At 44.6% G+C, this 14,144-nt stretch overlaps 1 protein-coding gene across 1 annotated transcript; it reads left to right on the top strand.

The window, feature by feature from the left end:
* The first annotated feature begins 619 nt into the window (after nucleotides 1-619).
* On the top strand, nucleotides 620-13,912 carry LOC109878395 (protocadherin gamma-B5-like). The gene is made up of 5 exons (XM_031791384.1): nucleotides 620-1,074; nucleotides 1,300-1,444; nucleotides 4,105-4,593; nucleotides 11,077-12,032; nucleotides 13,858-13,912. The coding sequence occupies exons 1-5, from the start codon at nucleotides 620-622 to the stop codon at nucleotides 13,910-13,912; spliced, it is 2,100 nt and encodes a 699-aa protein (XP_031647244.1).
* The last annotated feature ends 232 nt before the right edge of the window (nucleotides 13,913-14,144 follow it).

Here is a 14,144-nt window from a genome sequence, read left to right as displayed (position 1 = left end):
AGGTGGTTTAACTGACTCAAGTGAAGTTGTCATTGAAGTTGTTGATGTTAATGACAACGCACCAGTTATAAACGTCATGTCCTTCTCTAGCCTTGTGTCTGAAGATGCTCCTCCTGGCACCACTATTGCTATTATAAATGTTAATGATGCTGATTCAGAGAGAAATGGACAGATTATATGCTCTATAAATACTAACCTTCCATTTAAAATTCAGTCGTCCTTAAGTAGTTATTATAATTTGATCTCAGACGTAGCTTTAGACAGAGAAACGACACCGGAATACAACATCACCATAACAGCGACAGATTCTGGTTCGCCTCCGCTCTCTAGCACCAGGACATTACACCTTAGAATATCTGACGTAAATGACAATGCTCCATTGTTTCATCAGCGCTCATACTCGACTTACGTCACAGAGAATAACTCTCCTGGAATGTCCATATTTACTGTCAGTGCGCGGGACACTGACTGGAATCAGAACGCTAGAATATCGTACCTCTTGGAGGACACGCAGATCAGTGGAACTCCAGTCTCTACTTATGTATCTATTATCTCTGAAACTGGAGTTTTACATGCGGTTCGTTCCTTTGATTATGAACAAATTAAAGAGTTTAAACTTATGGTTAAGGCGCAAGACGGAGGCTCTCCTCCACTCAGTAGTAATGCTACTGTCACCATCTTCATCCAAGATCAGAACGACAACACGCCTCAGGTTCTGTACCCAGTCCAGACTAGCAGCTCTCTGGTGGCTGAAATGGTGCCTCGTTCAGCAGATGTGGGATATCTTGTCACTAAAGTGGTGGCTGTTGATGTAGACTCTGGACAGAATGCCTGGCTCTCGTATAAACTGCAGAAAGCGACAGACAGGGCGCTGTTTGAAGTGGGCTTACAGAATGGAGAAATAAGAACTATACGTCAAGTCAATGATAAAGATGCTGTGAAACAAAGGCTCACTGTTGTAGTGGAGGACAACGGGCAGCCCTCTCGTTCAGCTACAGTCAATGTTAACGTGGCGGTGGCGGACAGCTTCCCTGAAGTGCTCTCGGAGTTCACTGACTTTACGCACGACAAGGAGTACAATGACAACCTGACTTTTTACTTAGTCTTGGCTTTGGCTGTAGTCTCATTTCTGTTCATCACATGTTTAGTGGTTATTATATCAGTGAAAATATACAGATGGAGACAGTCTCGCGTCCTCTATCATTCCAATCTCCCGGTTATTCCGTATTATCCACCGCGTTACGCAGACACTTTGGGGACAGGAACTCTACAGCACGTGTACAATTACGAGGTGTGCAGGACGACTGACTCCAGAAAGAGTGACTGTAAGTTCGTCAGACCCTGTAGTCAGAACGTACTGATAATGGACCCCAGTTCTACAGGGACGATGCAGCGGATGCAGAGTGAACAGAACATCCTGGATGAACCAGACTCTCCACTAGAGGTGAGTTTCTTGGATTTTAAATAAAGTAGCTCATTTTGTTGCAGTACATCTTTACAAGAAGTTTGTTTGTATAACTTTTTCTCAACTGTTTTACCCTGGTTCCTCACTCTTTTTTTATCGGTATCTCAGTAGATGGGTTTCTCCCGCTTCTCTATTTTATAGCAGGAAATCAAGGATTACGTATTGTTTTAGTAACCTATAAAACATTTTAGGTTCGTGTTGTATGTGTGCTGTGTTTTTAGAGATGTAGCCTATTTCGAACTGAGCGTTAGTGCTTGTGATTTATTTGTAACTCTGTAGTGTTGCAATGTTGCTTCAGCACCACCCTGTGTGGACAGCGACACTTGTGTCTTCATAGCAGCAGAGGGCTGCTTCGCTCACTCACACTGTGTATAATCCCTTCTTCGTACCTCTGTCTATTGAATGTCGCTATAGATTTTTGCCTTAACGAAAAATATTACTGTCAACATGCATAAGTATTGATTTGTAATGTTGAGCCATGGTTTGGACGGCTGTTCCATGGAATTATTGTTTATGCACGATCCATTCTGAGTTTGATGGGATAGTGGGATTCTTTAGTTGGCTATGAAATTGTCATGTTTTGAGTTGTAGTGATGAACGTTGAATTTATTTAGATTGCAGAAAGTGTTTTATGATTTGTATATGGATCAGTTTGGAAAGATAATAATGCTGTGCGGTGTTAAATTATTTCTGAATGGTTTTCGATTTTCAAGTGTTTTATGATATCCGTGTTTCAGACTCTGAGGGCCGCTGTTGATCAGTGAAATAATTTCTGTCCAGTGTTGTCAGCCAGCAGAGTCCCCTCCCCTATCACTGCGCTCTGCCAGAGGAGAGGGAGTGACTCTGCGCTTCATACGAGGCTTAGAAAGACAGAGAGACATTCGCTCTGATCAATATATACGAAAGGGATAGTGAAAATAGTCTGGAATAAAGCGAAACATCGACTGGTATTTCCTCACCGTTTCTCTCGATCCAGTATAAGGAATAGTCGTGCTGGATGTTTTTATTCGTTGGCTATGGCATCTGACGGATTCCTTCAACCTAAATGCGCAAAATGGCGTTTGTGTTGTGGACTGCGATGGCAAGTACTTATATTTATTCCCTATTTCAGTCATATTGTCAGTGGTCAAATCCGGTATTCCATACCAGAAGAGATGAAGAAAGGTTATTTTATCGGTAACGTAGCTCAAGACCTGGGGTTAGATTTGAAAAGGCTCCGAGCAGGCCGAGCCCGTATCGTGACGGGAGAAAGCATTCAGTACACAGAGCTGAAGACAGACAAAGGGGTTCTAGTCGTGAGTGAGAGAATAGACCGAGAGCAGCTTTGTGGCGACGTCACACCGTGTAGCTTTAGCTTTGAAATCATTTTAGAAAATCCAATTGAATTACATCGTGTTACAGTGGAAATATTGGATGTTAACGACCATGCCCCTCTCTTCAAGAACAATCACAGTACATTTGAAATCAGCGAATCCGTCGCTGTTGGATCTCGTTTTGTATTAGAGAGTGCAGAGGATCCGGATGTGGGAGTTAATGGTCTACAAGATTATGTCTTCACTCCTAATGATAATTTTGTATTGAAACAGCATTCTAACGCAGACGGTAGCAAATATGCAGAGATGGTCCTCCAGAAACCATTAGATAGAGAGGAGCGTCCTCGTCTCTCTCTAAAGCTAATCGCTGTAGACGGTGGAAATCCGCAGAGATCTGGCACAGTAAATATAGAGATCACTGTCTTAGATGCCAATGACAATGCGCCTGTGTTTAACCAGTCAGTGTACAGAGCTACTGTGATGGAAAACGCACAGAAAGGCACATATATTGTCACCGTAAATGCCAGTGATGCAGACAGTTTTTCGAATGGATTACTGACCTATTCTTTTTCAAATTTGAAAGGCAACTTGGCTGATTTATTTGACATTGACAGGACAACAGGCAAAATATCTGTAGCTGGACAGATAGATTTTGAAAAAGACAAGAAATATGAAATTAGAGTTGAGGCTAAAGACCAAGGTGGTTTGACAGACCTCGGTAAAGTTGTCATAGAAATAGTTGACATAAATGACAACGCACCTGTTATAAACGTCATGTCTTTCTCCAGCCCTGTGTCTGAAGATGCTCCTCCTGGAACCACGATAGCCGTTATAAACGTTAAAGATGCTGATTCAGAGAGAAACGGACAGGTTAGCTGTTCAGTAGACAAAACACTCCCATTTCAGATCAAATCCTCATTGACAAATTATTATAATTTGATCACTGACTCTGGTTTTGATCGAGAAAAGATGGCCGAATACAATATAACCATAACAGCGAGAGATTCTGGTTCGCCTCCACTCTCTAGCGTTAGAACAATACACCTGAGAATCTCTGACGTAAACGACAACGCCCCATTGTTCGATAAAGGCACCTACTCTGCTTACGTCACAGAGAATAACTCTCCTGGAATGTCCATATTTACTGTCAGCGCGCGAGACTCTGACTGGAATCAGAACGCTAGAATCTCGTACCTCTTGGAGGACACGCAGATCAGTGGAACTCCAGTCTCTACTTATATATCTATTAACTCTGAAACTGGAGTTTTACATGCGGTTCGTTCCTTTGATTATGAACAAATTAAAGAGTTTACATTTGTGGTTAAGGCGCAAGACGGAGGCTCTCCTCCACTCAGTAGTAATGCTACTGTCACCATCTTCATCCAAGATCAGAACGACAACGCGCCTCAGGTTCTGTACCCAGTCCAGACTAGTAACTCTCTGGTGGCTGAAATGGTGCCTCGTTCAGCAGATGTGGGCTATCTTGTCACTAAAGTGGTGGCTGTTGATGTGGACTCTGGACAGAATGCCTGGCTCTCGTATAAACTGCAGAAAGCGATGGACAGGGCACTGTTTGAAGTGGGCTTACAGAATGGAGAAATAAGAACTGTACGCCAAGTCACTGATAAAGATGCTGTGAAACAAAGGCTCACTGTTGTAGTGGAGGACAACGGGCAGCCCTCTCGTTCAGCTACAGTCAATGTTAACGTGGCGGTGGCGGACAGCTTCCCTGAAGTGCTCTCGGAGTTCACTGACTTTACGCACGACAAGGACTACAATGACAACCTGACTTTTTACTTAGTCTTGGCTTTGGCTGTAGTCTCATTTCTGTTCATCACATGTTTAGTGGTTATTATATCAGTGAAAATATTCAGATGGAGACAGTCTCGCGTCCTCTATCATTCCAATCTCCCGGTTATTCCGTATTATCCACCACGTTACGCAGACACCTTGGGGACAGGAACTCTACAGCACGTGTACAATTACGAGGTGTGCAGGACGACTGACTCCAGAAAGAGTGACTGTAAGTTCGTCAGACCCTGTAGTCAGAACGTACTGATAATGGACCCCAGTTCTACAGGGACGATGCAGCGGATGCATAGTGAAAATAACATCCTGGATGAACCAGACTCCCCACTAGAGGTTTGTTATTTGAATCATAATTATTTCCTACAAAACTATATTTCTTTCAGCTGTATTTGTAAATGCATCATGCACTTTAACTGTTTGAAATCCACTATGTATTCCAGGGAACTTTCCATGGTCATAAGTAGTATTATTTTCTATTGATATGTAGGCGTTTCAGCACCAATGTCATGGACAGCGGTTCTGTGTTGGTTGCAGCAAAGAGGCTGTATTTGAATGAACCATGCACCATAGTAATGTTTGAATTGTTCTGCACATAGCCTTTACAGTAGTAAAACTGAGGCAAACATTTTCTCTAATAGTAATTTGATTAAATAATCTTACAGTTTCTTAAGAAAGTTTTCGTACCCCTTGACTTATTCCACATTTTGTTGTTACAGCCTGAATCCTAAATGGATTACATTTGTATTTCTCTCTCACCATTTACACACAATACCCCATAATGACAAAGTGAATACATGTTTTTATAAGTGTTTGCAAATATATTGATAATGAAATACAGAAATGGCTAATGTATATAGGCATTCGCTCTCCTGAGTCAATACATTTTAGAATCTGTTTTGGCAGTGGTTTCAGCTGTAAGTCTTTCTGGGTAAGTCTCTAAGAGCATTGCACACCTGGATTGTATAATATTTGTACATTAATCTTTAAAAATTATTAAAGTGATGTGATATTTGGCCTTGTATTTTAGGTTATTGTCCTGCTGAGAGGTGAATTTATCTCCCAGTGTATTTTGGAAAGCAAACTGAACCAGGTTTTACTCTAGGATTATGGCTGTGCTTTGCTCTATTCCATTTATTTTTATCCTAAAAAACTCCTAGTCCTTGCCGATGACAAGCATACCCATAACATGATGCAGCTACCACCATGCTTGGAAATATTAATAAGTGTGGTACTCAGTGATGTGTTGTGAAAGGATTTGCCCCAAACATAACGCTGTAACGACTGTCTTGGGAAGAAGGTGAGGACCAATACGCAGAGTGGTACGTGTTCATCTTTTTTAATGTAAACTGAACACTGAATAACAAAACAACAAAGAAAACAACAGAAACAGTTCTGTCTGGTGCAGACACACAAAGACAGAAAACAACCACCCACAAAACACAATCGAAAACAGGCTACCTAAATATGGTCCTCAATCAGAGACAACGATTGACAGCTGCCTCTGATTGAGAACAATACCAGGCCAAACACAGAAATAGAAAATCATAGAAAAACTAACATAGACAACGCACCCAACTCACGCCCTGACCATACTAAAACAAAAGACAAAACAAAGGAACTAAGGTCAGAATGTGACAGTACCCCCCCCCCCCCCCCCCCCCCCCCAAAGGTGCGGACTCCGGCCGCAAAACCTAAACCTATAGGGGAGGGTCTGGGTGGATGTCTGTCCGAGGTGGAGGCTCAGGCGCGGGACGTGGACCCCACTCCACCATATATCCTTCTCCGCCTCTCTACACGCCTCCGTGGCCTCTTTAACGCGGCGACCCTCGCTGCCGACCTCGGACCTCGGACCCAAGCCACGGGCTCCGAATGGACGGGAGATTCCGGCAGCACCGGATGGATGGGAGATTCCGGCAGCACCGGACGAATGGGAGATTCCGGCAGCACCGGACAGGAGGGAGACTCCGGCAGCTCCGGAGTGAAGGGCAATTCTGGCAGCTCCTGGCTGACTGACGGCTCTTGCAGCTCCTTTCTGACTGACGGCTCTGTCAGCTCCTGGCTGACTGACGGCTCTGGCAGCTCCTGGCTGACTGACGGCTCTGGCAGCTCCTGGCTGACTGACGGCTCTGGCAGCTCCTGGATGACTGACGGCTCTGGCAGCTCCTGGCTGACTGACGACTCTGGCAGCTCCTGGCAGACTGACGGCTCTGGCAGCTCCTGGCTGACTGGTGGGTCTGGCAGCTCAGGACAGTCTGGTGGCTCTGGCAGCTCAGGACAGACTGGCGGCTCTGGCAGCTCAGGACAGACGGGCGGCTCTGGCAGCTCAGGACAGATGGGAGACTCTGGCAGCTCAGGACAGACGGGAGACTCTGGCAGCTCAGGATAGACGGGAGACTCTGGCAGCGCTGGGCAGGAGGAAGGCTCTGGCAGCGCTGGACAGGCGGGAGACTCTGGCAGCTCAGGACAGACGGGAGACTCTGGCAGCCCTGGGCAGGAGGAAGGCTCTGGCAGCGCTGGACAGGCGGGAGCACCTGTAGGAAGGAGACAGAGAGACAGCCTGGTGCGGGCGGCTGCCACAGGAGGGCTGGTGCGTGGAGGTGGCACCGGATAGAACGGAACGTGAAGGCGCACTGGAGGTCTCGAGCACTGAGCCTGCACAACCCTACCTGGCTGAATGCTCTCCGTAGCCAGGCCAGTGCGGCGAGGTGGAATAGCCAGCACTGGGCTGTGCTGGCGAACCGGGGACACCATGCGTAGTGCTGGTGCCATGTACCCCGGCACGAGCACACGCACTGGAGACCAGATGCGCTGAGCCGGCTTCATGGCACCTGGCTCGATGCCCACTCTAGCCCGGCCGATACGAGGCGCTGCATTGTACCACACCGGGCTATGCACGCACACCGGGGACATTGTGTGCCTCACGGCATAACACGGTGCCTGCCCGGTCCCTCTCTCTCCACGGTAAGCACGGGGAGTTGACTCAGGTCTCCTACCTGACTTAGCCACACTCCCCGTGTGCAAGCCCCCCAATACATTTTTGGGGCTGCCTCTCCGGCTTCCAACAGCGCCACCGTGCTGCCTCCTCATACCTCCGCCTCTCGGCTTTCGCTGCCTCCAGCTCAGCCTTGGGGCGGCGATATTCCCCAGCCTGTGCACAGGGTCCCTTGCCGTCCAAAATCTCCTCCCATGTCCAGGAGTCTTGCGATTCCGGCCGCTGCTGCCGCTACCCGTTACCATGCTGCTTGGACCTTTCTTGGTGGGTGGTTCTGTAAAGGCTGTCTTGGGAAGAAGGTGAGGACCAATACGCAGCGTGGTACGTGTTCATCTTTTTTAATGTAAACTGAACACTGAATAACAAAACAACAAAGAAAACAACAGAAACAGTTCTGTCTGGTGCAGACACACAAAGACAGAAAACAACCACCCACAAAACACAATCGAAAACAGGCTACCTAAATATGGTTCTCAATCAGAGACAATGATTGACAGCTGCCTCTGATTGAGAACCATACCAGGCCAAACACAGAAATAGAACATCATAGAAACACTAACATAGACACCCCACCCAACTCACGCCCTGACCATACTAAAACCAAAGACAAAACAAAGGAAGTAAGGTCAGAACGTGACAAACACTTTGTATTCAGTACATAAAGTGAATTACTTGTTGCAAACAGGATGCATGTTTTCAAATATTTTTATTCTGTACAGGCTTCCTTCTTTTCACTCTGTCAAATAGGTTAGTATTGTGGAGTAACTACTATGTTGGTGATCCATCTCGGTGTTCTCCTATCACAGACGCTAAACTCTGTAAATGTTATAATGTCGCCATTGGCCTCATTGTGAAATCCCTGAGCGGTTTCCCTCCTCTCCGGCAACTGAGTTAGGAAGGACGCCTGTATCTTTGTAGTGACTGGGTGTACACCATCCAAAGTGTAATTAATAACATCACCATGCTCTAAGAGGTATCCAATATCGCCCCGCCCCCCCCCCCCCCCTTGTCACTGCTCGACAAAGGGTCCTTACAAATAATTGTATGTGTGGAGTACAGAGATGAAGTAGTCATTAAGAAATCATGTTAATCGAGAATATTGCACACATAACATGTCCATGCAACTTATTATGTGACTTGTTAAGCAAATGTTTCATCCTGAATTAATTTAGGCTTGCCATAACAAAGGGTTTGAATAGTTATTGACTCAAGACATTTCAGCTTTTGATTTTTAAAATTAATTTATAAAAATGTCTAAAAACATAATTTCACTTTGACATTATGGGGTATTGTGTGTGTAGGCCAGTAAAAAACAATATCAATTTAATCCATGTTTAATTCAGGCTGTACCATAACAACATTTGGAAAAAGTCAGGGGGTGTGAATACTTTCTGAAGGACTATTTATAAATACCATAATGCTGAGTTTAAATTAGCGAAAGTTCCTTTCTGTCACAATCTATAGCTTTTTGCTACATGTATTTGGAATGACATTTATAGTCAACGTGCTTCTGGCATCATGTTTTACATCAGTCCTTCACACATTGGCCTAGATGTTTTGATACAGCCTGAATGAATAAAGCGAAGCCGTTTGAGAAGGCAAACCCGAGTGCTGGCATCAGCTCATCGCATCAGCTGAGATTGCACCAAGTGGATTCACACTCTACTTTTAACATGGTAGTCTATTTCAGTTGACCAGTTCTGCGCACGCATCCTCGATGCTGGATTACGCGCGCAAGTTATGCGCTGGTGTCTTTTGCTGCTGCCGCTGCTGCTGTAATGACCCGTTATTCGCTATGCTTGCTGTTTACTGTTTTCCCACCACCACCCCAGCCTCCACCTGTTTGGCTCTGTTTGTGTTCAGTGGGGATATTGGTATAGCATACCATGCTCAATGCCTGTAGTTTTCGCATGTTAATTTGACGCGTTGCTCTGGCTGTGAGCTACCCTGAAGGAGCAGAGCCGATCGCCAATACCTAATATATTTGTTATCTTTTCTAATGAAAAAGATGTGGTGTTTCCTTTGTGAATTGTGTTGGGTAAAGCACAATAGGTCTGTTCTTGAAGACGCAAACTTTCCCAGATATATTGGAAAGTGTTTATTTTTTAAGTATATCTGTTGTTCAGTAGATTGAACTCAAAGGGACGCTGTTGGTCAGTGTGTTGTAGTTTTAGAGCGGATTTGCAGCAGTACCTCCCCCATCATCCAGCTATATGAGAGAGAGAAAGAGCCGCATGCATGCAGAGCGTACAGTCCGGGTTACAGAGAACACTAAGCACAGAGACACAGAGCTGAGATTATTTTGTTCCGGAATTACCGATTTTAAGTATTTTACATTTGATGTTTTTAACTGGAAACGAATGGAATCTTCCTGAGTTTCTATACGGATTATAACGTACTTGTTGTTACATGGTGAAGGAAACATGACTGACAGAACAATGAAACGGCAAGTACTGTTGTTTATCTCGGTCCTCTCTCTCAGTTCAGTACACGGGCAGGCCAGTTACTCCATTCCTGAGGAAATGGCGGAAGGCTCTTTAGTTGGTAACATAGCGCAGGATTTGGGGTTAGATATCAAAAGACTGAAATCTGGCAATGCTCGCATACACGTTGGGAACAGCGCGGAATACATCGAGCTGAATAAAGAAAGGGGAGTCCTCCTTGTCAAAGAGAGAATAGACCGTGAGGCGTTGTGCAGACAGACGACGCCTTGCGCATTGCATTTTCAGATAATTATGGAGAACCCAATAGAATTTTATCGGGTTACTGTTGAGATTACCGATATCAATGATAATGCTCCAGTTTTTCAAATGCACGATATGAAATTTGAGATAAGTGAGTCCGCTATCACGGGGGCAAAATTCGTCTTGGAGAGAGCTTTTGATTCTGATATTGGATTAAATGGACTCCAAACCTATTCGCTTAATCCAACCGATAATTTTGTTTTAAAACTACAAGGACAGGCTGATGGAATCAAAAAGGTAGAGATGGTTTTACAGAAGCCTTTAGATCGAGAGAAACAGGAGCAGATATCTTTAGTGTTAACTGCCCTCGATGGTGGAGAGTCTCATATGTCTGGGACAGTGCAGATTCACGTCACTGTGCTAGATGTTAACGACAATGCTCCGGTTTTTACACAGGCAGTATATAAGGCCAGTTTAATCGAAAATTCGAAGAGCGGCACTTTGTTAACTACAGTTAGAGCCACCGACATAGATCATGGATCAAATGGTTTAGTCACATATTCTATATCAAGCAGCACAATTGGTATTTTGGATCTATTTGAAATAAATGAGAGTAATGGCGAAGTGCATTTGATAAATGAAGTCGACTATGAAACCGCAAAACATTATCAAATAGACGTGAAAGCGAAAGATCAAGGGGGTCTTACAGATTCCAGTAAACTGATAGTCGACATTATCGACGTTAACGACAATAAACCATTAATTGATTTGATGTCAACTTCTAAATCAATACCAGAAAATTCCCCTTCTCAGACAGTCATAGCTGTAATGAGCGTCCACGACCCAGACTCTGATAATAACGGAGTGGTGGACTGTGTTTTAACTGAAAATATTCCCTTTACCATTAAATCTACATCTAATGGCTTCTATAGTCTAGTAACAGACAGTGACTTGGACCGAGAGAGAGCGTCTGAGTATAGCATCACTGTGACGTGCTCTGATGAGGGAGTGCCCTCGCTCTCCAGCAGCGTCACTCTCACCTTACATATATCAGATGTGAATGACAACGCGCCTGTCTTTGAGAGGAGCTCATATGAGGCCTACATTATAGAGAACAACACACCGGGCCTCTCTATATTCACAGTGAAAGCCAGAGACGCTGACTGGAACCAGAATGCCCGTGTTTCTTACATACTGGAGGACTCCTCGGTTAACGGAGTGCCTGTCTCATCATATGTGTCCGTTAGTGCTGACAGTGGAGTCGTCCATTCAGTGCGCTCTTTTGACTACGAGCAGATCAAGAATTTCCAGTTCCGCGTAAAAGCGCAGGATGGAGGCTCTCCTCCACTCAGTAGCAATGCGACTGTGAAAATATTGATCCAGGACCAGAATGACAACACGCCTCAGGTTCTGTATCCAGTCCAGACTAGCAGCTCTCTGGTGGCTGAAATGGTGCCTCATTCAGCAGATGTGGGATATCTTGTCACTAAAGTGGTGGCTGTTGATGTGGACTCTGGACAGAATGCCTGGCTCTCGTATAAACTGCAGAAAGCGACAGACAGGGCGCTGTTTGAAGTGGGTTTACAGAATGGAGAAATAAGAACTATACGCCAAGTCACTGATAAAGATGCTGTGAAGCAAAGGCTCACTGTTGTAGTGGAGGACAACGGGCAGCCCTCTCGTTCAGCTACAGTCAATGTTAACGTGGCGGTGGCGGACAGCTTCCCTGAAGTGCTCTCGGAGTTCACTGACTTTACGCACGACAAGGAGTACAATGACAACCTGACTTTTTACTTAGTCTTGGCTTTGGCTGTAGTCTCATTTCTGTTCGTCACATGTTTAGTGGTTATTATATCAGTGAAAATATACAGATGGAGACAGTCTCGCGTCCTCTATCATTCCAATCTCCCGGTTATTCCGTATTATCCACCGCGTTACGCAGACACCTTGGGGACAGGAACTCTACAGCACGTGTACAATTACGAGGTGTGCAGGACGACTGACTCCAGAAAGAGTGACTGTAAGTTCGTCAGACCCTGTAGTCAGAACGTACTGATAATGGACCCCAGTTCTACAGGGACGATGCAGCGGATGCAGAGTGAAAAGAACATCCTGGATGAACCAGACTCGACTTTAGAGGTCTGTGATATTTTATTCTTAATTTTGTACTCTTAACATGTTATCTATTTCTATTTATACAGTACCAGTCCAAAGTTTGGACACACCTACTCATTCAAGGGGTTTTAATTTGTTTGACTATTTTCTACATTGTAGAATAATATTGAAGACATCAATACTATGAAATAACACATATGGAATCATGTAGTAACCAAAAAAATGTTAAACAAATCAAAATATATTTCCTTCTTCAAAGTAGCCACCCTTTGCCTTGATGTCATCTTTGCACACTCTTGGCAGTCTCTCAACTAGCTTCACCTGCAATGGTTTTCCAACAGTCTTGAAGGAGTTCGCACATGCTGAGCACTTGTGGGCTGCTTTTCCTTCACTCTGTGGTCCAACTCATCCCAAACCATCTCAATTGATTTGACATCGGGTGATTGTGGAGACCAGGTCATCTGATGCAGCACTCCATCACTCTCCTTCTTGGTCAAATAGTCCTTACACAGCCTTCAGGTGTCAGGTCACTGTCCCGTTGAAAAACAAATGATAGTCCCTTTAAGCCCAAACCAGATGGGATGGCTTATCGCTGCAGAATGCTGTGGTAGCCATGCTGGTTAAGTGTGCCTTCAATTCTCAATTAATGACTGACAGTGTCACCAGCAAAGCACCATCACACCACCTCCTCCCTGCTTCACGGTGGGAACCTGTCGTGGCAATTTCCTGTATTACCTTATGAGGAGAATTACAAACCACACACCAGTCAGAGTTATACTTAAACTTCATCTTTAATAATATGAGCTTCACAATAGCCCTTTGACTCTCAGGTCAATTCTGTGTCTATAATGAATTCTGAGAGTCCCTACAGTAGAATACAAAGATATTTTTTAGCCAAGATACACCCCTCTAAACTTACATGACGAACAACAGATCTTAGGAACTCTTCACAAAGGGCCTTTTACTTGAGTAAGGAGTATCCCATAGCCAGATAGCATTAGCTATAAATTATCGTTCAGTTTGGTCTCTAAGACAAGGTTCTAATCTTGTTCCTGGTACTCCATAGTCCCAAAACATTACCTCATCCAAGGCATAACTCAATTGTCAACTCTATGTACTCCCATCTCAAGTAAACCTCCTCTTCTCCCCACTCCTGGACAAGCTCACTGAGGGGAGTGACTTGCGCACAGACATTGTGGAGCCAAGAGATAATTGATTCCCCCTTAATCATGCCATCCCTTCACATGGTTTAACAGATACATTCACATATAAAGACAATGTTCCGTTCTGACCTCTCACCTCTCTGGGCCCCAAGTGACTGAGCCCTAGCTGAGAAGGGAAAAGTGCAACTGCCAACAGTATAGTCCAAAGGGATACATTCTAATGACAAATATCTCACATAATCATTATTATGTAAATAAAACATCTTCTTTATCAATGTTACCCAACTAATTCTGATTCATCCTCCACAAACCACAGATACGGAGATCATATGTTCACCTACTCTGCGCCTCACAAAGCCCCAGCAGTCTAATGTCCATTTCTCCTGTTTCTTGGCCCAATCAAGTCTCTTCTTTTTATTAGTAACATTTACATTGTGGTTTCTTAGCAGCAATTCAACCATGACGGCCTGATTCACGCAGTCGCCTCTGAACAGTAATGTTGAGATGTGTCCGTTACTTGAACTCTGTGAAGCATTTATTTGGGCTGCAATTTCTGAGGCTGGTAACTCTAACAAACTTCTCCTCTGCAGCAGAGGCAACTCT

This window comes from Oncorhynchus kisutch, linkage group LG15 (assembly GCF_002021735.2).
Source record: "Oncorhynchus kisutch isolate 150728-3 linkage group LG15, Okis_V2, whole genome shotgun sequence".
In the NCBI taxonomy this organism is placed as follows: domain Eukaryota; kingdom Metazoa; phylum Chordata; class Actinopteri; order Salmoniformes; family Salmonidae; genus Oncorhynchus; species Oncorhynchus kisutch.
This window is presented reverse-complemented; position numbering and strand designations above follow the sequence as displayed.

Coding starts and splice junctions, on each gene's coding strand:
- LOC109878395 (XM_031791384.1), top strand. CDS start 620: ATGGTTAAGGCGCAAGACGGAGGCTCTCCTCCACTCAGTAGTAATGCT. Junction 1,075..1,299: donor GACTTTACGCACGACAAGGA/GTACAATGACAA, acceptor CGAGGTGTGCAG/GACGACTGACTCCAGAAAGA. Junction 12,033..13,857: donor GACTTTACGCACGACAAGGA/GTACAATGACAA, acceptor CACAAACCACAG/ATACGGAGATCATATGTTCA.